The sequence below is a fragment of the Eleginops maclovinus genome, chromosome 7, assembly GCF_036324505.1.
Source record: "Eleginops maclovinus isolate JMC-PN-2008 ecotype Puerto Natales chromosome 7, JC_Emac_rtc_rv5, whole genome shotgun sequence".
Lineage (NCBI taxonomy): Eukaryota > Metazoa > Chordata > Actinopteri > Perciformes > Eleginopidae > Eleginops > Eleginops maclovinus.
Window position 1 is genome coordinate 13,890,773 of NC_086355.1, and position 24,903 is coordinate 13,915,675.

General features: G+C 40.6%; 3 protein-coding genes across 11 annotated transcripts in view; 2 read left to right on the plus strand and 1 right to left on the minus strand.

The window, feature by feature from the left end:
• Positions 1 to 616, minus strand: part of LOC134866991 (hyccin 2-like) — a 43,489-nt gene extending 42,873 nt beyond the window's left edge. For 2 of the 3 annotated variants that reach the window (XM_063887250.1, XM_063887246.1), the window contains exon 1: positions 446 to 615. The gene's annotated coding sequence lies outside the window, so the exon portion shown is untranslated. Of the gene's footprint in view, positions 1 to 445 lie in introns of all 3 variants that reach the window. The other variant, XM_063887248.1, reaches the window with a different exon arrangement.
• A 1,467-nt stretch (positions 617 to 2,083) lies between these two features.
• LOC134866999 (CASP8 and FADD-like apoptosis regulator) lies at positions 2,084 to 6,821 on the plus strand. Its single transcript, XM_063887266.1, has 10 exons — positions 2,084 to 2,385; positions 2,494 to 2,792; positions 2,986 to 3,091; positions 3,242 to 3,377; positions 3,982 to 4,037; positions 4,123 to 4,186; positions 4,366 to 4,412; positions 4,506 to 4,584; positions 5,072 to 5,576; positions 5,658 to 6,821. Exons 2-10 carry the CDS (start codon positions 2,497 to 2,499, stop codon positions 5,785 to 5,787), a joined length of 1,419 nt encoding a protein of 472 aa, XP_063743336.1. The 5' UTR covers positions 2,084 to 2,385; positions 2,494 to 2,496; the 3' UTR covers positions 5,788 to 6,821.
• A 91-nt stretch (positions 6,822 to 6,912) lies between these two features.
• dip2a (disco-interacting protein 2 homolog A) overlaps positions 6,913 to 24,903 on the plus strand; it is an 85,209-nt gene continuing 67,218 nt past the window's right edge. For 2 of the 7 annotated variants that reach the window (XM_063887259.1, XM_063887260.1), the window contains exon 1: positions 6,913 to 7,527. In XM_063887259.1, the coding sequence (XP_063743329.1) occupies positions 7,404 to 7,527 (124 nt within the window). In that variant the 5' untranslated portion in view covers positions 6,913 to 7,403. The remainder of the gene's footprint in view (positions 7,528 to 24,903) is intronic. The other 5 variants (XM_063887264.1, XM_063887265.1, XM_063887263.1 and 2 more) reach the window with 4 other exon arrangements.

Genomic DNA, 24,903 nt, shown 5'->3' on the forward strand with positions numbered 1-24,903 from the left:
TTGTAGCTAGCTAATTTGTTCTAGTTGTTTCTATGGAGCTCTGTTAGCTAGATAGTAAACTGCTACCAAGCTAGCGCCTGTTACAACACTGCCACGACAGCCTGAACCTGCACGTCAACGCTAGCTACCTTAGCACGGCTGGCATGCCGCTAGCGTTCCTGCTCGAGTCAGCAGCTGGTAAACATCCTCATCTTCATTTTCCCCCAGTCGTGACCAGGCCGAAACAGCAGACTGCTGGCTCCAATACTAAAGTATCCGCTCCGTGGTTCTTAGCTAACACAGGTGACACTTGTCGGAAGAGCCCGCTAACGCTGCAGTCCCCTCGGTGTGCCTTACATCCACACCAACAGAGCTGATGCTGTTCCAAGTCACCAGCAGCCCTTTCACTGCGACTACCTGGAAAATCCTGAACCTTTTAGCAGATATCATGCAATTAAATACTCACAGAAACTGAAGCTGCTTATGGCAATGTCACGCAGGGACTCTATCCGGGAATTAGGGTAGGTGTTTTCCCAGAGCGGTCACCCAGATCGAGTATCTTTCCTCCAAATGTCCGGCTCTCTCGGCGAGCTACACCTCCGTATGATCTCTCCACACTGCAATGGTGCTGAAGCACCGCGCCACACGATTGGCCAAACCGAGCGGAACTTGGTAAGCAGAAAGCTGCAGGGGGAGTAGACGTGATGCATTTATGCCTGTCGGAAAACCCACGACATGGTTGGAGCGCACTTTTGATTATACAGCCTTGCTGTAGAGTAGACCGACAAACGGTTTGACTTGCATATGTTTACTGGATCTTCCGTTCTAAATCTTTGCCCATGATGACACAATTGTTTGAAGGTTTTTACTTTTGAGTAGTTTTCTTTTGATGACCCATATCACTCCTAAGCAGCATCCATTTCATTTGTTTTTAAAACAGTAGTGTGCCGACAGCAACAGATCAACAAGGAAAGCACTTGGCAGGAATACAGTGGCTTAGTGGAGCAGAGAGGAATAAATAAGTGATGTTGGTGTTGTGGGGAGTTTTGGTTGCTGCTAACTTTTAGCACTGATATAAAACCCAGTTCTGTACAAACACAGCTTATCAAACAGCACTGGGGAAAGGGGGACACCCTGTCTTCGGACAAGTGGTGTAGGTATAAGTAGCTGCCAAGTTTAAATGCTTTAGGGTGGGAAGTTTAAACACCACAAAACTCCTGGTCTGATGCTCCTGACTGCACTCTGTCCTTTATTTACTGTAACATGACTTGGCCAATTCAATTGATGTGTGGTGGTCATTTTAACCACACGGGGCTGATGCAAGCCCACATACATGATGATGGAAAAATGACATAACAAATAACCAGCCATAAATAAAGGATACCCGCTACTAACAGGCCACTCGGGGGTGCTGGCTAATATAAAAGGTTATTCACAGACTCAAGCTCCTCATGTGATGACGGTAATTTACTGAACACCAACTCCTTTTAACACAACTATTTACCGTTAGGTTACTTCCTAAGAGATGTACTAAATGAAAGAAAGAGTTGCTGCCGAGCGGAACTTGGTAAGCAGAAAGCTGCAGGGGGAGTAGACGTGATGCATTTAAGCCTGTCGGAAAACCCACGACATGGTTGGAGCGCACTTTTGATTATACAGCCTTGCTGTAGAGTAGACCGACAAACGGTTTGACTTGCATATGTGCCGGGGCTGTGTAAATTGGCTTTAGTAGAACACACCCCTAATTCAGATGAATGGAAAAAATAAACATCCCAATAATAGACCTTTGGTTTTTGTTTTAAAATAAACATTATGTGAAAACAAACGTCCTTACTTTTTTTGTATTTTGAAACTGTTTTAAATGTATCGAATGGCAGTTAATCTGGTTTTTGCTTTTTTATGTAATATTTTGCATAATGAATCACTCATATTCCCCCTTCCTATGCTGCACCGAATATCATTTGATTACAAAGGGCCATTGTGATTTATTAAGAGGCTAGAAAAACGGTGTAAACACATTCTGTTAATAAAGTGTCTTCAAATGGACATTGGTCCTCTGCATCTGCATGCCCCTTTAAGGTTTTCTTTCCATTATAAAAGCGCTGCCGCCTTTTTGCTTTCACTTTCACCTCAGTTCTATTAATCTGTTGTACAGTTTTATGAAGAATTAGTATAAGTATTTTTACACTCTTTTCGCGTGATTAATAGTGCAGAGCAGTGGATTTTTTTTATTAATAGCACCTCGGGCGTTCACGATTCAAAGAACTTCTTCATTTTACGTACAGACTACAAGTACTTTCCCAGAAGCGATACTTCAGTAGTGCGTCATCATTACTTTGTGCTGTAGAGTCCCATGCTTCTAGCCTTCTTTCTAGTTTAGTTTATCGTTACCACTCACGCTGTAAGGTATGTTGTTTAACAATTATCATTTCCGTTGTTATACTTTGGATCGATTGGCAACTCTCTTTATCTGTCGATCACATTTTGCATCAGCTGTCACCTTTCTTTTAACAGTTCATGGCTCTCTCGGACCAAATTCAGCTTCAGGTTATCAACCAAACAGCGGAGGCGCTTAGCAGCTGTGAGCGCAGGAGGCTGTTTTACCTGTGTGAGAACTTGGACACTGACAACAGCGTGGCTTGTATGAAGGAGATGCTGAAATCTAAATTGATCAGCCATGAGAGGGGTTTCCTTTTTCTTGAAACTCTGATGTTGCAATTAAGACGTTTTGATATCCTAAGGAAGGTGTTTAAAACCAGCAAGGAGGAGGTGGAGATGTCTTTAACACATGTGCAGGTCCTGCCAAAATTCAGGTAAGATTTTAAGTTTTAAGGTCTTAAATATTTTAACAATCCAATGTGTATTGCTTGCTTATTAATTAATATTAAGTTATCTTTGGCTTGCTATTACAAATATAAGTTTCTCCTCTGTGGGACAAATTAAGTTATTCTGCTTCTGATTACCCAATGTGTGCTACCTAAGTAATCATTGTTTCCTGTACTGCAGAGTATTGATGGCTAATATTAATGAGGATATGACTGATGAAGATCTGTCCAGTGTGAAATTCTTGTTAAGCAGCACCATACCCCCTGAAAACATGGAAAAGGCAAAGGTAAAAAAATTGAGTGACCTTTATTTGTTTTCACTTTCTGAATTTCCGAATAATGTGAGGGGATTTTGGTGGGCTTTCACGTGACCCAAAAATATTCAGATACATACCAAAGCAATTTTAACTTTCCCTTCTCTCCCCCTTCTGTGACAGAGTTTCCTGGACGTGATCATTGAACTTGAGAAGCTTGATATAGTTTCACCCGAAAGAGTCGACTCTGTAGAGGGGTGTTTAAGAGACATTGGCAGGGTCGACCTTGCCAAAAAGGTGTCTGCATACAAGATGTCAGGTGACTTTTTTACTGACTATCTGGAAATGGGAACTGAAAATGATGGTGTCGTGTGTGTGTGTGTGTATCTGGTACCATTGAAATGTTCCATGACGCCTACAGTATATCAATAGAAAAGAAAAATTATGAACCACACAAAAAGAAAGTAAAATAGATGTGTTACAAAGAAACATAACAGAAACCCAAAAGTAAAGCCACTTATTCAACCAATTATGGTTTTTCTCAGTGAAACTGCATGAACTAGACTGTACTTGGCAAATATAGAATTGTATTTCTCATGTTTCCACCAGGACTATGATATAACGTATAGTGTACAACAAAGTGCATTTATTTTCTCTTCCTTTTAACTCTCATAACTGACATAGCCTAGCTCATTAATTAACACCAGCATTACAACAAGTTCACAGACTTACTTTTAAGATACACAGGTTTAACACCCAAATTCCTTTTCTTTTGGGCAGATTGAATTTAAAATCATTTTCAGGAGTACACTTTATTAAACAAACCCCATGTCATCAGTTTGAATTTAGCTGTGGATACCTATCAAAGGAGAACATTATGACTCTATTCAACTTGTATTTCAATCTATGTCACCTTTTCACAGCTATAACTACTGAAGGAAACACCTATCAGCAGCAACAGCAAAGGCTCAGAGCACCTGTAAGTAGTGTACAAAACGTATTCAACATTTACATTTTTGTATCTATTATGGAACTAATACTTTTGAATGGTTTTTTTTCTTCAGTATCCATTTTCTGCTCCAATGATTTCTCTGCATCCAGCAAGACCAGCAGAGTCTCTCCTCGTTGGTAAGACATGTTGCATGTTAGCAAATCAGAGCAACTTCCAAATAAATGTTTTTACTAGAGGTGCTGCTATGGAACAAGCAAGTGGGGCTCTATACACAGTAAAAGCAGCTGGAAAGCCCCAGGTCGCTCATCATATTTCACTTTGATATTATAAACACCATATTACTCTTCGTCCTCAGCCTCAGGATGCATACCAGTGCCCCTAAACCGAGAGCAGAACAGCCAGGTAAGATATTTCCTCACTATATGTACTATATAAATGTCTTTAATTAGTAAAGTGCATTTGTGAAACATGTTTGCTTGCTCCTTTGCATTTTAGAGTCATCTAGATCGGTACAAATTCAACACAAATCCCAGAGGACTTTGTGTTATCATAGACTGCGTGGGTAGTGATGGAGGTGAGACACAAACACCTTTGTAACTACAGTCCAGTGCTGGAATACATATTCAGATCAATTGTTTAAGTACAAGTGCCAATATCATTTTTTAAACAGTACATTAGGTGAAAGGCCTTAAAAACGTACTTATGTAAAGCTACAAGAGTAGCATAACCAAAATGTACCGAAAGTGTCAAAGTAAATGTTTGTCATTCTGCAGAAAAATTGATTCTGATGCATCAATGTGTAAGCAGGATTAAAATGATATAGCTGGTTGAGGTGGAGCTAGTTTTAACTAGTGTCAATTTTTGTAACGAAATATTTGATACTTATATCTCTTTGCTTAGTTATTGGTATAAAAGTTACTTAAATGAAACCATCTGTTAGGTTTGAGTGTTGTACCATGCAATATTACACTGAATATCTTCGTTCTAATGGCATTATTTTATTGGTCTTTTGAGTGACTTATTATTAGGGTAACATTTAAATTCTTATTTCCCCTTTCCAGAAATGTTGGAACAGACATTTAGGGCTCTTCACTTCAATGTGGCCCTCTACAAATGGCTGAGTGTGGCTGAAACGCTTACTGCGCTCAGAGGGATATTAAGACAGCGAGAGAACTTCGAAGGCGATGGCTTTGTGTGTTGTATCATCAGCCGTGGTTGTTTGACCAATCTCATGGGTACAGACACATGCGGCACAGGTCTACTTCTGGACAATGTCAGACGTCTTTTCACTGCTGATTCATGCCCCATGCTGGCTGGCAAGCCCAAACTCTTCTTCATCCAGAGGTACAGTGCCCCAGAGTTTGTGCCCGTTGCCAGGATACAGCACAGAGATGAGGATCTGGAGACGGATGGGTATGATTGGCTGCCCAGATTTGATATCATCCCTACAGATGCAGATGTGTTCTGGAGTCACTGCTGGACGAACGGGTCTCAACTGGAGCAAGGACAACATCGCTCCATTTACCTAAAGGCTCTGACAGACGCCTTACACAAAGCTCAAAGAAGGTAAAACACTTAACAATAAATTCTGCTGCTGCTCAGATAGTTTTCATATAATAGACTTAACATGTGTTTTTGTTTTGATAGGAAAACAAATCTGGTTGATGTTCATACCGAGGTGAATGCGGTCATCTTTGAACATAACTCAAGGAATTCTGGAGCAAACTACCGCATCGATCTAAAACATACTCTAAGGAAAGATCTCTACTTACAATAGAGGATGCATCACTTTCACTTAACACTAAATAATGTCTGCCATAAAACCGTATGGCATATTCCTTTCCAGGGAAGAACCTTATTTGTATTACTTTTTACTGTGTATTCAGTGACACCTACTGGTTGTAAGTAGTAGTTTGTTTTCTTTTATTTTAAAATTAGTTTTAGATTAATATATTTTATAGTTTCATAACAGACATACTTATCTACTCACAAGACATAATATATCTTTTATTTATGTATATGTTATCTTATTTAACTTATTTTGTTGTCCTGAAGCAGCTAAAACCAATTGTTTCACATTTGTATTTTCTTATCATATTATATGATTGTTACTTTTTTTTACACCTCTGTAGTAATGCATATTTATAGTTAAATGAAGTAAATGTTATCTATCTATCTATCTAACCATCTATCTATCTATCTATCTATCTATCTATCTATCTATCCATCTATCCATCCATCCATCCATCCATCCATCCATCCATCTATCTATCTATCTATCTATCTATCTATCTATCTATCTATCTATCTATCTATCTATCTATCTATCTATCTATCTATCTATCTATCTATCTATCTATCTATCTATCTATCTATCTATCTATCTATCTATCCATCCACATCATTTCTTATTTTAGTGTATTTTTAATGAAGAGAGTACATACACTCAAAAATATAGATTGAAACAATGTGTACCTCAAATAGTTTGAAAGTAATTAAATGCATTGCCTTCATTTTTTAAATATTGCTTACTTGTCACCAAAAGATCATAATTTACTGTTCAGAAAAGTTTGACAATTTATATTTGTAAATACATAATCTATAGGGATAGAAAGAAGGACTTTTGTATACTATGTTGTGTACCATGTGAGACTGAGGTTAGTTGTATCAAAACTAAATCTATTGTGTATGTGACGTAAGTGAAGTGCTTAACAATGATATGATGAAGTAATTGTATTTATTGTTTTTTCTGCTTTAATATAGAAATATAGTATATCATGGCATAAAACAATATAATGTATTCAACCTTAACATTCTTGTGTGAATTGAATGATCAAATGCAAAAAAACACCTGAAATTCTCAACCGAACAGTACGTCAGTGTCACGTAGCACTGTGATTGTGTCAGCAGGAGGCAGGCACGTTGTTTGAAGAACATCAGGAAACAAACACAGGAGTCGGGCTCGTGAACGCGCACGGCCGGGGCTGCTGTTGCTATGATGCAATGGCGACTGCGCCGTGGGAAGCGAGCGAAGAGTTGAATGAGTTCCCTCCACAGTTGAAGTGAAGCAGCCGCGGACAGTCAGACAGGACACCGCCAGTGCCGAGGGAAAGACAGCAGGCACGGAGACACTAGCAGGGCCCCTTGGTACCACACTTCATGGAAACACACAGCCAGGTGTGTCTGCTAGCCTCACAGCTAGCCGTGTCATGACGGCTGGACAGATTTCTCACACATCTGTACGACGTTGCAGTGAGACGAGCACCAACACCCTGTTTGCCCTCCTTCGCTGAAAACAAGTGAGGAGGGGTTGTTGGTTTTATTGTTATTTTTGTATTTCTGGTTGCATTGTCCTTCTCACCGGCGACTGTGGACCTATCAGTGATTCCTACCATGGCTGAGAGAACCTCCACCGGGTTGCTAACGATGATGTTGGAGCCCACGCCTGCTGTCGCTATGACCCTGCCCGCGGAGGTCCGGGAGAAGCTCGCGGAGCTGGAGCTGGAGCTCTCAGAAGGTAAGTTGACTACATGTACACAAACTACCGCACCGTGAGGCAGAAGCATGTTGTTTTTGTACCTTGAAGGGGGGGGGCTTTAAACATTCTCCATGCACATGACAGCGCTCATAACCACCGCCCTTTATCTTGGCTTTGTGGCTCATGTTTGAAAACATGCCAGCATCACAGAAGCCCCTCAGCTACTCCCACTCAGCCCCAGGCGGAAACTGAACTTCTGCTGTAGTTTTCTCCTCATGTCTTTTAACCAATGCAGCACATGGGGTTGCTAAATTAAATTAAACTGGTAATAGGTTCAACCGTTTACTTTCACCTCTAGTGACATTGTAGATACCATGCTGGAGCAGATGGCTATCTGCCTCAACGCTAACAGCTGAGCTGACACACCCATGCTGCTACTATGTGTTTGACATGAGCATAATCTAAGATTTGCTCTGAACAAATTGTATGGAAAAAGGAAAGTTAAGAACTAATAAGAATGCACATACTGATTAAAAACCACATTTCTCATGTTATCGGACCAAATATATTATAAAGGTGTCTGTCTTTGAAACAGCTTCCACTACACTAACATTTATTAGCAGATAAAATGCAGGCTCCAGGTTTTAATGTGAACCAATATTAGGATCCTAAACTTTTTCCATGAATGAAGCTGATATACTTGTTTGTGTGCATCCCTGTGTAGGTGTCCTGGTTCATCCCTTCTTGTACCTGCTGTTGATACCTTCCACGTGTGATTTCATAAACACAAAGAAAAACAAAGACAGGCTTTTGAACACTGAGATCTAGATCTTGCATCTATTACAATTTCATTTAAGTCTACAACTTTTATGCTTTTCAATTCAACCTTCAAAGTATGGGAAACCAAAGCCAAACAAAAGCATCTATTCCTAACATACAACACTGAATATGGTTATACTTACTATACTTATTTAAGAAAAGGTCTGTTCTATGTCAAATAAATCCCTTCACTATCACCTGTACCTGGTTAAAGATAAACAAAAAGATCATAGCATATCCTGTACAAAGTCCTATAAGAAATGTCACCTGATATGATTTACTATGCTACCTAATCTCTTTCCTTGGTTTTGTCCTAGAGAACAAATGTCACTGTCACTAAGGAGGCAAAGGATCTCCCATGTTTGTACCATCTCTCAAGGTTTTGACCAAAACTCTTTTGTTGGGTCATTTTTGGTGCGAGAAAGACCTTAAAATAGTGACTTGGCACTGCTAGATTAAGCTGGGCTCGTCCTTCCGCTGACTTTACATCTTTTAGAGTTTCAGTACCCTGTAAATAACAAGGAGTGTTTTCAAAGCTTCCCTATTCTTTTTCTGTTTAGTGAGTGAGACCCATTGTTTAGCTGAGCCTTACTTTGAGCTGTTCTCACATGGTGAAATTGGCTTAGCTGTTGTAAGTCATTCTTATTATTAATGACCTACATTAAGTCTAATTAGACTGAGATTTGACCCTGGGGCGTGACCCATAACTCTGGAGAAAATGTTCACTCCACAAGCCAGTAAGTGTAGCTAGTCCTAGAACTTGAAATAATAGAGAATAGACATAGATACATTCTGCATTGAGCTTGTCTTCCTCTGTGAGCAGAGGCACCTCAGGGTGAGGACTCGACCTCAGGTGCTCGCTTTGATAAGCACATTAACTGCCACCGAAGCCCCTAATGGGAGAGACATGTTTTCAGGAGCGGTTACCAAATGAATCTATATCTGTCCAGTTTCCTCTTCCTGCTCTCCACATGTCACATCCTGCCGTGTCGGAGCTCTGATAGCAGTATCTCCCTGACTCCCTTCTGTTTCTCTCTTTTCTTCCCCTGACACACTCTCTGTCTTTCCATGACTCCTCTCCTCCATATTTCCTCTGATCAAAGACGTTAATGTCTTTCTCTTTTTTCCACTCTCAAATCCCTTTTTCTTCACACCGCCGTGAACTCTTCACCTCGCAACGATGCCCTTCGGTTGCCTCCCCGTTACATCCTGTCTCTGAAAGAATAGATGACTTGTTTTATTGGGAGGAGATGAGAGCCTGAGGAACCTGCAGGTTTTCTATCCTTCTCAATCAGCAAGTCTCACAGCGGTTTAAAGTCAAGCATGGTGTTTCACACTAAGAGACACATCTCGGCTGTGTGTGTGTGTGCACTGTTTTATTCATGAAGTTGAATAGATGTGCCATGTAGGTTTTCTTAAGCAGTTTAGCAGCAACCACTGAAATAACGTCACACAATCCAGCAGCTCAGCTAGAGGATATTCCAGTGTCAGCAGTTTAGGCCGGCTGATGTGGGAAATAAACAATATCTTATTTGGGTCATAAAATATGTTTTTTCCTTTGAGATCATTTTATTTTCAGTTTATCTTGCTTTGTTTTGATTTTTCATGTGTCCTAAATGTTTAGATTAATTTACTGGGATGAGTTGTTGTAGTTATTAAGATGTATTCTTGTTCATTTGGGTTAGCATTTCTAGTTTTTGTTTCCAACTTCACTAAATAATGCTCTTTCAATTCAACCTGTCCATTTAGTTAAGTTTGAACTCCGTAGCTTTAGGGTTTCCCTTGTTTAGCGTTTCTTTATAATCTGGATACCTTGAATAACTTAAAGTGGAATAAAGGAGGTAAACAGACTTAAAGTAACGAGAAAAGCTTTTATAGGTTTAAAGCTTCTGCAAATTTAGTTTGAATATTTAGCATTTCTCCGTAACATTCAATATGAATCGCTGAATAATCAATATTCAACCTGCGATCTAAGTTGTTCATTCATTAGATAATTACACATTGTTTATGACAATAAACCTTTGAATCTTGAAATGTTGAATCTTCAAAGACACGTCCTTTTACATCATTTATTAAAATAATGGTTTGGCATTATTGGAAATATCTTTGCTCGCTTTCTTCTTTTAACAATTTGTGTTTTGTGAGGATGAAACAAACACAATATAACACAAATAGTTTGTATAAGAAGCTGTGATAGTTACATTTTGAGGTATCTGTTTGGGGCTCATACAAATCTAAACGGCTCATCCGGCCAGGGTCCGTTTTTGACCCGTTCATGAGGTTGCGATCCCTTGTCTACTGTACTGTTGACATTTACATTTACATTTATGGAAATTTATAGGGTACTATTTCATTTTTGTTTAGTAGCCTAGCCTACATTCATTTTGAGATTATGTCTAAAACGCTCAGGCCTAGAGCACAAGAGTTGTAAGCACTAGAGGTTTAAAATTGCGTAAAAAAAACGCTATCAATTCGTGGCGGTGGGTGTTGATTCTGTGGCAGCCCACCACGCATTGGTCTATGTATGGGAAACACTGCTAGGCTAGCTGTTTCTCCATGTTTCCAGTCTGTGTGCTTAGCTTAGCTGTCTCACAGATGGCTGCAGTAACAGATTTACTCTCCTGGGTGCAATAAGTATGAATGAAATCAATCTTCTTTGTGTAAATGTGGTTTCTAAGGGCCGTGCATCAGTGCAGATATCCAGCTAGCTTGGTTTCTGCTTTGTAAGACGGGTTATGGCGGTTTTGTCTCAGGAGGCATAGCTGTGTCCTTGAGCAAGACCCCTCTTTTGGCCGAGATGGGGAAGGTAGAAAAGCGCTATAAGGTAAAAGAGCAATCCATTTTACCATTAGCTTTGGCTCATCCCAAAATACTGTTGTACTGGAATCCTCTGGTTCTTGGAGAGATGTTTCAGCTGACCTGGATGCAGATGAACGGTCAAAAGACGGGCGTAAAGGAGGGCAAGAAGATAGATGATCCTCATTATCTCCTGCAGAGAGTAAAGAGGGAGAGACGTGTCTGCTGAGTAATTCATAGACTCACTCTATCATTTCCTGGTTTCCTTCCCTCCTCCTTTGTTTGCTCTCTCAACCCTCTGATTAGCGAGTCATTTTTAGTCCGGCGCTGGTATTTGCTGTGAAACTGCCAAACCCCTGGTTGGTCATTGCGCCTGTTCTGCCGGCTCCCGTTCAGCAAACATTTACAGAGAGAGCAGAGCAGGTTTCTGCTATTGTTGGCAGTGGCCTGGCTTGTTTACAGTTGTTTGTATTCTCAGAGAAAATTGTTTGTTGCTGGTTTGAAAGAAGAACCAGCTGCATAAATGCTGCCTCTATGCTTTTGCAAATGCTCGAGGAACATATACTTTATTCTAATTTAGATTATCTAGTCAGTTTAATTATGGACATCGTCTTTATTGGTTCTGACTCCATCTATATCCTAGTATCTGTTCCTGTGTTGACCCAATTCCCTGATAAGGATCATTGCACCTTATCTAATCACTAAGATAAGGTCACTCACCTGTACTCCAGGTAAAGTAATGACAGTAGTAACAAGATGAGGAGTAAATGTACACATCATGCATGTTCATCACCAGTAGCTCTAGATCAAGTTCAAATATACCCTGTTATGCTATATTTGAACAATATATAGTAGGGCAATATCTATACAAAACATGTCTGTGAAGTGTTTTGCTCAAAATACCAAACGGATCACCCATTGTAGCCATGCCTCATCCCCCTGTATTTCAGCCCTGTTCCTGAAGTGCTGATTCTGTGACTGTCGCTTTAAATTTGAGCGGACCTGAAGCTGGCCACACGCCTTTGGAGTGCATACAGCTCTCTCTCGCTGAAGAGAGAAGTTTCTAAAGGAGAAACTCAGCTAAACACTGCCATGATTAGAGCCCATATTATGCTCCAAACCACATCAAGCGTTATTTATGAAACACTTCTCAGTGTTAACCACTAGAACAGTGACATTCCCGGTTCAGTTCTGTATTCAATTCAAAGTCCTCCTGTTAACATTCAAAGCCATCCACAACTTCGCCCCCCCATATCTGTCCGACCTCCTCCATGTTCCCACTCCCTCCCGCTCCCTCAGATCTTATTCTTCAATACACCTGTCCGTCCCCTCCGCCCGTCTCATCACCATGGGGAGCAGAGCATTCAGCCACTCTGCTCCCCGTCTCTGGAACTCATTACCACCCCAACTCAGAAACATGGATTCATTCCCCCATTTCAAAACACAGCTCAAAACACATCTGTTCAAAACTGCTTATTCCACTTGATATGAATTCCTCTGTCACCGTCTATTGTTTTTATTTTTTACTTGCATTGTTGATTCCTTTTATTGTCTTTGTGTGTGTATCATGTGCGGTGTCCTTGAGTGCCGAGAAAGGCGCCTTCGAATAAAATGTATTATTATTATTATTGTATGTATTATATATACAACAACTCTAAGTCCCTCCTGCAGACATCCTGCTGAATACACGGACACACAGAGGTGCTGCGGAGGGGATTCAGCTCATGACTGTGTATTGCGGACAATAGGTTGGGACTTGTCACGTGGGTGAGACGTTGCCAGGAGTTAAATGTAAAGCAGCCCACATTTCCTATATGACGTCATAACCGGAGCAAATCTGGATCAGCTCGATTTTAGAGATTTGGGTAAGGAGGAAAAGAGATAGGGTTGTATTTTGTGAAACTCTGTGAGTCTCCTTACACAGTGGGGACACATATTTATGTATAAAAGATATCATAAAGTGCATTTTGCACAATAGGGGACATTTAAATTCGGGCCCAGTCAGAATCAGAATACCTTTATTTGCCCCTCAGAGGGGACATTTGCATTTGTCCCAGCAAGAAAAAGAGGCAAAGACAGCTTAATATTACTGAAGGAGCACGTATTAAATAAATAATAAAGATAAAAAATAAATAAATAAGGGTTATCAATTTCATTCTTAGCTGATTATTCTGCAGAATTTGTATCAACAGGGAAAGTCCTCCTAATCCCTCACTAAACTGTAATGACAAGACTGCAGCACAACATGTGATTAACTGAGTAAAAGCGGAGAGGAGATAAACAAATGATCTGTTTGTGTGAGAGAGAGGAACAAAACAAAACCAGGATAAAAACTAAGTATGTTGCTGCAATGTTTAGATTTCACCCATACATGATGCTTCGTATGAGTTGCTGATTGGTTGTACTTTTCAGTGGTTCCACAGTTATGACCTGAGGCTGTAAGCTTCGCCCAGTTTCCTGCCGATCATTTTTGCATAACAAGTTGGCCCTACTGCTACAGAAAAATACTCTTTTGTAACTCATACCGCAAGAACTGAAACAAAGTTCCATATCAATTTAATTTTTACCATCATGGCATCATTTTACAGCCCATATCTCCACAAAGTGCAATGGCATATTTTTCCAATATCCTCAGGCGATTGTTATATAGGCCAGTTATACAATCTGTATCAAGGTCAAAGGCCGGGGGACAAGGTGAGGTAAGTGGATAGCTCATAAAATGTCTTTTTGGAAAGAATGAGTGTACAGGAAACCCCCTTTAGTTGGAGTTTGTTAAGGAAAGCCCACTCAGAGGACGGTCCTGACTCATTCCTCTCTGTGGTCTCCCACCACCAACTCATAAAGAAATAACTTCCACTGGGCTCAGCCATTGTTCTACAAAACCAAACATTTAATGAATGTAGAATCACATTCTGCATTAAGGGCTGTGAGAACATGGAGGATTTGGGGCGATTACTGAGAGGACTTTGTACGTAGCTGCCGGTTAGCTCTGTAAGAGGATCCCAGAGGGAAGAATGTTGAGCCTTGGAGCGAGCGGGTGCTGCTGTAAAGTCCAGCTCGGAGATAAAGAGGCAGCCATGCCCCTGCCACAGCAGAGGAGAGAACGTGGAGGGTCATAAATATTTCAAGGGTGTGCCTCAGAACGCAGATTCAGATTCTTGTGCTGCTGTGCATATGGAAAGGTGTCCATTGACATTTTCCTCGCTGTGCTCCTTCCAAACCCGATGTACGTTTAATTTGAACAATGATCCACAACCCTGCTTATTGTCTTTGCAGGTCCACCACACTGTGCCGCTCTCTACTGTACGTCCTGTGCATCCTGCCTCTCGGTATAGCAGCCATGAATATTTAATGCTATGGGATTATTAAATGCAGAAATATGTCTTTCTTCCTTTTGTTTATGGATAGTTCTACAGAGGAACACTTCTGTGAGTGCGGGGATTTTAACGTCCCTTAGTGCTTTCCTTGTCAGAATAGCTCATTACGGTTTTTAATTTAGCGTATCGTATCAATTAGTCTGATGTTTAAACTCATTCACTATTTATTAATGTATTTAAAATGAAAACGAGCACATCCACAGAGGTATTCATGCAATGCTTTGATGAAATGGAGAAGAGAATGCCTCTTATCTTAAAGCAGTAAACATTTGCCACCATATTTAAAATTTCATAACTGTATTTTCTACTTTATTTCTGTTTCGTCAATCTGAAATTGTTCTCCGGCTACATTGGATCCAGTGTTAATTTCGTCAACGAAAATTATGACGAAAGATGTTTGTCAACCACCTTTTTTTACATGGCTAAGACGAGATGATGACGAGCTAAAAATATATTTTTGATAATAAAAACTATGACAAAATGTATATTTTGTTTTCGACGAGACGGGACTAAAGTGTTAATGTTGGACTATCGGGTATTCAAATGCAGGATATTTTATTTCCCCCCAATTGCCCCTCTTTGCTATCAAAATGCATCCCTGTCATTGGTTGAGTTAGTTGGCATTCTGGGAATCTGCAAACATCCCTCACATCCCTCAGCTACAAGTGATGATGTCAAAACAGTGAGAAAATAACAAGATGATGGCTTCAGCACAAAAAGGTTTTGGTCAGAAGAAAGACTAGATATATGGACACACTTTATTTATGAAAGGAAAACACACTTCACTGTTTCTGCGGGAGAAGGAGAGACGCCATGTGGCTACAAATTAGAAGAATACGACCAACCTGAAGAGACACTTGAAGGCGCACCATCCTGCTATTTATGCCACAGTAGGTTAGCTAACTGTAAACTGTAACGTTACACGATAAGTCGTAATGCTAACTAAGCATCAATTCGCTAACGTTAAGTCAATATTACTGGGCAGTCGTGGCAAATTTGCTAGTTAGCCATGTTGGCTTAACCCTTTTTGCAAAAAAGTTTTCAGTTTGCGGTAGCAAAGGAATGAGCCTGGCTTCCAGTCTATCGTTGGCTGGGCTTGCATTGCAATAACTATGTAGTCACACTGCAAGAGAGTGAAATGTTGCTTTAATTTCAACACTTGATACTGTGACCGTGATTCCAATTTCAGATACCTGTATTTGTTGAATTGATTTAAAGATGTAATGATTTAAAATGTTATGAATTTTTATCGACTAAAACTATGAAGAATAAAAAGGACTAAAAAGTGACTAAAACCATTTTCGTCTAAAGACTAAGACTAAATCTAAAATAGCTGCCAATATTAACACTGATTGGATCTAACTCATTCAGCAAGGATTGATTCAAATTCTCACCTCTTTCGCCTCAGAAGGGATTTAAAAGTTTGTTCTGAAACTTACAATAAAAAATCTAAGTTTCCCTCCCTCTGCCAGGAATAAGACATTTCATTCTCTCTCAGCTGATTCAACCATGAAGTCACACTGGTGCTAATCCAGCAGTGTGTGTAGTAGAAAGTGCTTTATTGCTGTGGCACAAATCGCTGCACAATTTGATTTGACTGCCATTTCTCACCAGGCACCAGCTAGCACAATTTTCCAAAACAAGCTGTAAGAAAGCTAATGAGTCTCTTACACTGAGTGTCAGTCAAGCTAGATTGACATGTTTTTCTTTTCTGGTCAGACAAAGACAGATAGCTATTTGTTCCAATAATATAATCCTTAAGGACATCAACTACTGGACAGATATGCTTGCTAATGGGTTAGCTAACAATCATTCGACTGGTTAAATGTATCAGAAAAACTAATGAAATGAGAGAATGTATTCTGGTGGTATTGTCAATTAAATATGAATGCTGGCGACACTATATCAAAGCTTCTATCAATTTGTTATGAGGATAATAAGGAAGTATAGCCCAATGCAACACCCGATGTATAGCTAATTCTAATATATATTGGCTAATGTTTGTCTCTTTTCTGTTGTCTCCTCTATTTGAGTCTCTTGACCTCTAATATGAGACCGCTGTACAGAACCAGGAGGTGTTTTTTAAACCAACCAACCAGAGACTTGGCCCTTTGTAAAGACAACATAGAGAGCTATGGCAGCCCCCTGCTGAGCCCCCATACTGTACTATCACTGAGCTCTGTCATTGGCCATATTAAGTAGCACTCAACCGCATATTGTTCAGAAAAAAATGACGGTTTAAGCTCCATTTGGCACAACTACGTAACATTTCATGGGTGCCAGGCACTTTGCCCTCGGTGCTGGTGGTGAAGCTGCATAATGTCCTTGCTGCAGGAGGGATGGCATGAGTGGCGCAGCGGGTACCGGATCCTGCGAGATCTGCTGACCAAACAAGCCGCGTGCCCCACTTCAAGGGCACGTTATGAAACTCGGCTCCGTGCCCCGCATGCTTCTGCTTCCATCAGCTTTCTGGTGTCCATTCTTTCAGTCCGTTCACCTACCTGTGTGTGTCTCTGATCATTCACCCTCTCTGTACCCATCTGGTCAAGACAGACGCTTAGCATGAAATCCCCCCCCACCCCTCCAGCTAACACCACAGGTCAATCTGTCCTCTCACTGGTTCATTCAGTCACCGTGAAACACACATACTCTGTGAGGGAAACCTCCCAAAGATCAAGAACTGGCTCAAAGTGTCCGTGGGATCATTTGTGTTTTTTGCAATGTTAAATCACAGTGGAGCCCTATCAAGATACCAATAAAAACTGAGTTCATGCCTTGCGAGGTCTGTCTTTAGGACGCCAAACTCCCAGATTCTAAGATTGTTGTTCCTGAATGGCTCAGGACCACACTCACATTGAAGCTGCTCTAGCAACACATTGTTTTTACTAATAGATATCTACTGTGAATCTTTAAAATGATATCATCTTGCAGGCTCTGAGGATGGTTATTATTGATTACAGTTGAACACTAGAGGTGGGAGAAGTACTCAAATGTTGTACTCGAGTAAAAGTAGAAGTACCAGAGTGTAGCAATACTCTGTTACAGTAAAAGTCCTGCATTCAAAATGTTACTCAAATAAAAGTAGGAAAGTATTAGCATCAAAATATATTCAAAGTACCAAAAGTAAAAGTACTCATTCTGCAGATTGGTCCATTTCAGAATAATGTAATATGATATGTTTAATAATTATTGATCATTAACGTGTTATCAAAGCTGGTAAAGGTGCAGCTAGTTTTATTGACTCTGTATACTGCAGGATAGCTGGTGAATTTACTCCAGGTGGAACTAAAGTCTGATTTAATGTTGATTATAGTTCACATCATCAATCCAAATCTGAAAAGTAACTAAAGGTATTCAATAAATGTAGTGGAGTAAAAGTACACCATTTACTTCTGAATTGTAGTGGAGTAGAAATAGCATAAAATGGAAATACTCAAGTAAAGTACAAGTACCTCAGAATTGTGCTTAAGTACAGTACTTGAGTTAATCTAATTAGTTACTTTTCACCACAGTCGGCAACAATACATTTTCCCTACACTTTTATTAAACAACGTCAGTGTCGTCAAAGTATGCACGGTGCTAAGTATTTAATCTCACTGCTTAAAAAAACACACTTTAAGAGCATATTTTCTATCATTCATGCTTCACCCTGTACAGTATGTCCACTGCCCCAGTACTGCAGGGTTCTCAAGGTTATGAACACAGTGCTTGCAGAGGAGAGAAGGGGACTGCAGCGCTGAGGTCGCTGCTTTTTACACTCTAGGACGTTTTTCAGAGCCCAAGGTAAAACAAACATTAATAGTCCTTCATTAAATAATTCTCTCCACATTGCCAAACAGCTAGACCATACTCCAAACATACCCATACACACTTTCACTCTTTCGTGGCATTACTGGAACACATTGCCTGGACTCTGCTCCCTCTTAAAGCTCGGAATATCCTGAACACAAAGGAAAGTCACATGTTTTTACCTCTTTTGCATTATTGGCTTCCTCTTCACATTGCACCTGCCGGGTTAAACAAATGCTGATGTTAAAACAGCAAACGGAACAGAAGCTTCTGAGTGGCTCAATTCATCTTCTCTGTCTTTAGTGATTATGGTGCTGTCTGGAATCCCAGGTAAACATTCTTCCAGTCACAGAAGTTGGTCGTGTTTAGTTAAAATAGTGTACATCATAATCCCACAGCAGTGTTGCAGTAGCAGGTCAGTGCCATCAGCACCTATTAGCCGCTCTTGACCTTCTCTGGCCGGGAGCTAGCAGAGGTCAGCCTGCACGATATGACAGACAGTGTGGAGGCTAGGAACATGGCTCCATCAGCGGCTGGCCGACAAACAGCCTGTGTGGAGGGAGCACGGCAGAGGGCAACCTGTTGAGGAACACAGGTTAGCTGGTGCTGCTTTTATTACTGATAATAAGGTATTATTTTGCCTTGAAATGTACAAGTGTGTGCTCTGATGCCCAATACTCTGACTGTATTATAAACATTTGTTTTTAAACTTATTCTTTATTAGTTATTTTCTCGAGTCCCCTTAATATCCAATAGTACTCCAGTTCAGATGAATGGTTTCTTTATCAAGGGGTCACAACATATAAGGTCTCAAATCCCAAAAATGTAACATGAGAATATGACAAATGTATAGAAATCAAATTAATAAACACTGAGAAAGTAAATAACACAGGTATAACAAAAATAAAATAAAATATGGGTTATATAAGGTCATTCTACAAAAATACACTCCAATATACTTAGGAAAATATCCATATAGTTTTCTTTATGAAGTTAGAAAAAGTTTGGATGCCGACAAGATGTCTGAGACGTCCATAAACAAGTTTAGATTTTTTCTGTTGTTTAAATCAAGATCCAGGCTGACTCAGGTGTGATGTGCAGATCAAAGACACTCAGGGCTCTTTCTTTGTGGCTGAGTGGAAAACAAACAGACAGAAAATGTCTGGAATGTGCCGTGACCTATCAACTTAACCGTGAGGAGAGGGGCTTCCAAATCCCTCTCGCTGCTGGAGGGCACAGCTACACACAACAGACAAGCACGGTGCATAGCAGGCTGTCCCCGCCTTTTCTACAGAACAAGGCCAAGTTCCCCCCCCCTCCTGTTTTGCTTCTTTTATCTCAGCTGTCCCGGTAGAATACAGGAGGGAAGAAATAAAATACAACTTTTCTTTTTTTATCGTGAGGCTTTTTTTAGATCTAAACTCGCATACCAGAAAAAGTGTTTCCAGTCGGTATGCTGTGAGCAAGCAGACAGTTTGAGGCGAGCTCTGCAGCCCCCCCCCCCCGAGACGCTCCACAGTATGTTATTCAGAGTGTACCTGCACATCCTGAGAGAGAGTGGAGGAACGGAAAGCAAGGGCGAGTCGGGACTGCATTTAAAGCTCCTCAGGCACAACTGACAAAGTCTACAGACTCTTTCTCCGTTTGGAAATTAGCCTACTAATAATATCTGTAAGAGGCGAGTTGTAAATCATCTGGATAAACATCCGAGCTGTTTTTAATGAGACGCTTCCTGGGGCCACATTAGAGAGCCAACTCCCATATGCATTTCAAGCCGTGGAGAAAAATAATACACCTGTAATCCACTTGGTTATTATTTTCACAATTATAGCCATCATTTTTAGTGGCAATATTACTTTTTTACTCGCCAAGTTAATTGCTAAGACAAGGAATTTAAAATATTTTAACACATTTGGGAATTAAAATAAAGGAATGCTAATATTATGAATAAAAACATTTCATTATTCTTTGTTTTTGTTTCCATATTTGTGCCTATTCACAGTTTTCATATGCAATGAGGGACTCACATTTAAGGCACACAAATGATAATAAACTGATATTTCCCTTTAATGCTGAGTTAAGAAGATGGTGTTAAAAGGATATTCTGTTTGAAACAATGGAGAAGTCTTTCTTACGGCTGCTTTATTCTTCATTTATCTGCTGCTAGCCATACATGTTTGAGAGGGAGAGAGTTGTAGCTGGATTGAACGTTTGTTAAACTGTTATTGAGCATTATTGAACAGTAACATAAGCACTTCAGCCATGCAATAACAACACAGAGGCCAGTGTCCCGGTCTCTTGATCATTTAATCTAAAGATTTGTTCACCGTGGTGGATCAGAGAGATGTTTTTTTGGACACAAAACAATGTTAATCCAGCTGGCTTCTGATAGTCAGACAGTTCTTGCTACTCAAAGATTGCATCCAATCTCCATTCCTGAGTAATGATATATGAACGCAGTCCCATACTATGTTGGAAGTCTGAAGTAATCCCTGCAATGTTGTCTCTGGCACCACCAACTCCAGATGTTCTCACTGATAAGGAGTTCAGAGAGGAACGATTTCCAGCTGCAAAACGTTTCTGGGCGAAGCTTCTTACCTTCTTACCTATTGAATTGAAAGGTTCTTTAAATATTGACCATGTTTAGGTAAAGTCACGTGGTTTTGTTGATGAGCATGTCCAGCCCTCCTCCGGGTGCCAAACAAATGTGATGATCTCTACTGATCTGTACAGCGTAGATGGTGCAGGAGAATAAAACCAGGCCATTTGGTAGCATATTTGCACCTCCCCACAGTTCCCCTGTCTCACAGTATATTATATATATATTTTTTTTTACGCTGCTATGGACAATCTTTTGCTCAATCTTTTGCACACGAGTACATTGTCTTTAATATATCCAACAGCATACTTTTGAAGTAGCTGTTATTTTGTGTCATTTTTAAAATATTGACTGTTGTTCTTTTATTGATGCCTTTGTTTTATGTGTGTGTATATATACATTTGGGTGTACAAGTTTATGTTGTGTTTTTATATTTATTTTTTACTTATACCTCGTGATGGTGGGAAACAGTATTCCGATCTCTGTCTGTACACACAAACTCAAAGATTGACAATAACGTTGACTGATATGGGATTTCCTGATGGCTTGATTGCCTTAAATAAAGTCTTGGGTTAAATGATCTTTAGTATTGAATATGTTTATGTTCTGTACGGCAGTAAATACCCTACTCGTGAAAATGTTAGCTTTTTAACATCAAAGCTAAGCTAGGATGTTAGCTGCTGTTGCTACGTGGGCTGAATGACACACCAGATGTTGTCATAACCATCAAACATCTTCACGCAGAACACAGGCAAACTCCTCTCATCTGAGGGGATTCACTTATGGGACAGTCGTTTTAAATAATAGCTTTTAACTTTCCAATTGACAATATGTAAAAGTCTGGGATTTTGATGAGGATTGCTGAACATAAACTGTAATTATCCCAAACAATTAATCAAAAACCTACAAATCCTCTATCCCTGCATCACTTTTAATTTGCTTTTGAGTTTGAATGTGTGTCACAGCACTTAGCACCGTTCTCTGCTTGTCAACACACCCAAAGATTTAGAATCACTTTTTTTTACACAGTGTGACTTCTGGAATCCCCGGCACTTGGGCAGGAACAATGACATGAATACAACTTGAAGCTGACCTGTAATCTAATACAACACTCACACGCACACACACACACACACACACACACACACACACACACACACACACACATGCACAGCACGTCACGTCTCAGTGCTCTTACTCACGACATTCTTGACATAGAGGTCGGAGGCCTCTGCAGTCTGCGGTGGCTGTGGTCCCGTAACGTGTGTGTGACCCGCTCTACGCTGACAGTTGGAGCCCAGTTGTTGAATCTCTGAAACCTGTTCTTCATTCCTCGCATCCCGCTCTGTCCTTGCCTCCAAGACACTCGGTAGTTTAACATTTCATAACCTTTATACCACACTTTTCAGGGCTTTAAGGAAACACTTGTGTGTGAGTATGCAGAATGTGTGTTCTGCAGGCCTGTTTATTTCTGCTGGAAAACAACCTGTAATTATATCTACATTCATATGATTCACTGTCATATTCCACATTTTCAGGAGCAGCGAGGCTCCTGAAATGCCAACAAATGGCACATAGCTGCTGGGAGGTCTCCTGTGTGTGTGTCATGCCCCCTGATGACACTCACACACTGGAGTGCAAACTTTCTCCTGAGGCTCACTACCGCAACCTCCCAATTCCTAACGTAATTACCAATTGTGGTGAGTGTGTGTGAGTGTGTGAGCCAAGCCATATGACCTGAAAATCAGAGAACTAGCTAATGATAGAATCGCTGCTTCTCTCTGTGTTATCCAAATTTGATCAGACTAACTGAATTTATCTTACTGTTGCCGTGGCGAGGCCTATATTTAGCCATTAGGAGAGCAGCATAAGAGGAGGATGCCATGTCTGATAGAAATCATGGCGCAGATATTAAAGGATAAACACGAAGGCTGCCGTCAACACAGAGAACTCATCAACTTTGTTCCATCCATCCATTCCTGCTGCTGTTCTGACTCATCTCACTCTTCAATATTGCTATTTTTGCATCTCGCGTAGAGAGTAGTTAAATGCTGTTTGTGGGAAATGTTTGAAAAAATGTCACAGCTAAGGAAATGTAATCAAAAACGAACAAAAGTCAGACAACCCTGTTTCTATTTGAAGATGCCTTTCAAGCGCACTCCATTTTGGTCTGTTTTTCTGAGGCTAAAGCAAGTCTTTCAATTCAAATCTATAAAGAGAGTGTGTGTGGAAAGAATAGTGAGACCAGACCCCACAGAAATAGCTGGAATATGTCCAAACAACAGACAATCAACATGAACTTATCATTAATTATGTTGTTTTCAACCTGTTTGCACCATATCGACATCCTTTGACACAGGGAATCCAGACAATAGGAAGGAAACTATTTCGAGTCTGTCTTGTTTTTGTTTTTTTTGGTGACTTACTCCTAATTATAGTTATTCTAGTGCAGTAAATACCATGCTGTAACAAATGTTCTGGATCGAGTCTACGTTTTAAGATGATGGTACCTTCACTGTCTGCAGTAAAGTGTGTGTGTGCATGCAGCATATTTAAATGGAGTTTGCAATCAGTGCTTTTTGTAGATTCATATCGATCTTGCCCTGCAGAGCAGTAAAAATACATTCCTCCTGGGTCAGAGGGCAACAGACACCTCATTCCCTCAGTGAGAGTTCTGGAAATATTAGGGTATGCTTTATCAAAAGTACTTTCTATTTACTGGCTTTTTGTGGTGAGGCATACAGCTAAGAGCTATACTTATACACATCCTTAGGAATAAGTAAAATCTGCATCACTGCCCTTTCGGCTCCTTGACGTCCTGTGAAGATGAACTGTCTACAAGCCTCAGCAGTGTCGTCCTCAAGGGTTTGACCTCTGACCCCCTTTCATACGTTATGTCAGGATGAGGGCTGTCACCCCTTGCAGGTAACGGAAGACAAATGAAAGGCCAACGCAGGGTTTCGCTGCCATCAATCTGCACTTTCTCTTCAGGGCGAAAAGGAACTCGCCACCCCGTAAGAGACCGCCGACGGACCCCTGACTCCGCTCTGTGGCGCATAAACACGCACACAGATACTCCCCCCCCCCCCCACCATCCCTTGCGTCACTGCCTGTTTGTTGAGTTAGGATCAGGGGTTTGGCCCCCTGGCGTACATGTGTGTGGGGATAAGTGCAAAAGCAGACCCTGCTCTGGCTGTCTGTTTCTCTTTGGACATGTATTCTTGTTTTTTTTTTTCTGTTGGGGGGGTTCTGAAGCACTGGCTCAGTAAGAAATGCTATCTCAAGGCTTAGCCAGGACAAGAGTTTGTTTTTCTCTCGAACTTCACTTGTTTTTGAAATATCAGCTATCAACTTAAACCCCACCCGTAGCAATCTAACACCGGTTCCATAAATACTTGGTATTTTGTCTGGCCTAATGGACTGGTATTTATAAATTGCGTATTTTGGAGATGTTTATGTTCAAAAAATATGTTACAGAAGTTCCTGCGGTCCATTCCTGCGGTAAAACCTTTGACTAGAGCCTGGCCGATCATTCCTGAGGTTTGAACTGAACATATTTATTTCACCACTGGCTCACTGTTTGCTGAGAACAGTTCACACAGTGTCAGCCCCGCTCAAGTGTTACTTTATTTACTTTGAAACAGCGTATTAAGCACACTGTGCATCGCTTGCTCGGGGCAGGTTGGAACTAATGGGAAGAATTACTGCAAATATTTACCTCAGGTCTGAATGCAACTTCACGTAATGAACTCCCAAGGGACGTGCTTGAAACTCTTTACATTTTCCAAGCGAGGCAGAGGCTTCTCCACTAATAGAGGGCGCGATAAGCCTGCAGTGAAGTTGGCAGGCGGTATCAACTGGTGTTACCGAGCAAGGACAATATCATCACAGCTGACTCTGCCTTATCTTCCACATGCCCTGAAAGAACAGTGTGCAGGGATGAGGTATTTTTGTAGGCCGACCCGGAAGTAAGCTGCGCATGGGTTCCCTCGACAAAAAAAGCAAGCGATTTCTATAAGATCTGTGGAAAACGAA

Bases quoted from the DNA above. Each gene is read 5' to 3' on its own strand.
- LOC134866999 (XM_063887266.1), top strand. From the start codon at position 2,497: ATGGCTCTCTCGGACCAAATTCAGCTTCAGGTTATCAACCAAACAGCG. The intron at 3,092-3,241 runs GTAAAAAAATTG...CTTCTGTGACAG, and splicing joins AAAACATGGAAAAGGCAAAG to AGTTTCCTGGACGTGATCAT. The intron at 4,413-4,505 runs GTAAGATATTTC...TTTGCATTTTAG, and splicing joins ACCGAGAGCAGAACAGCCAG to AGTCATCTAGATCGGTACAA.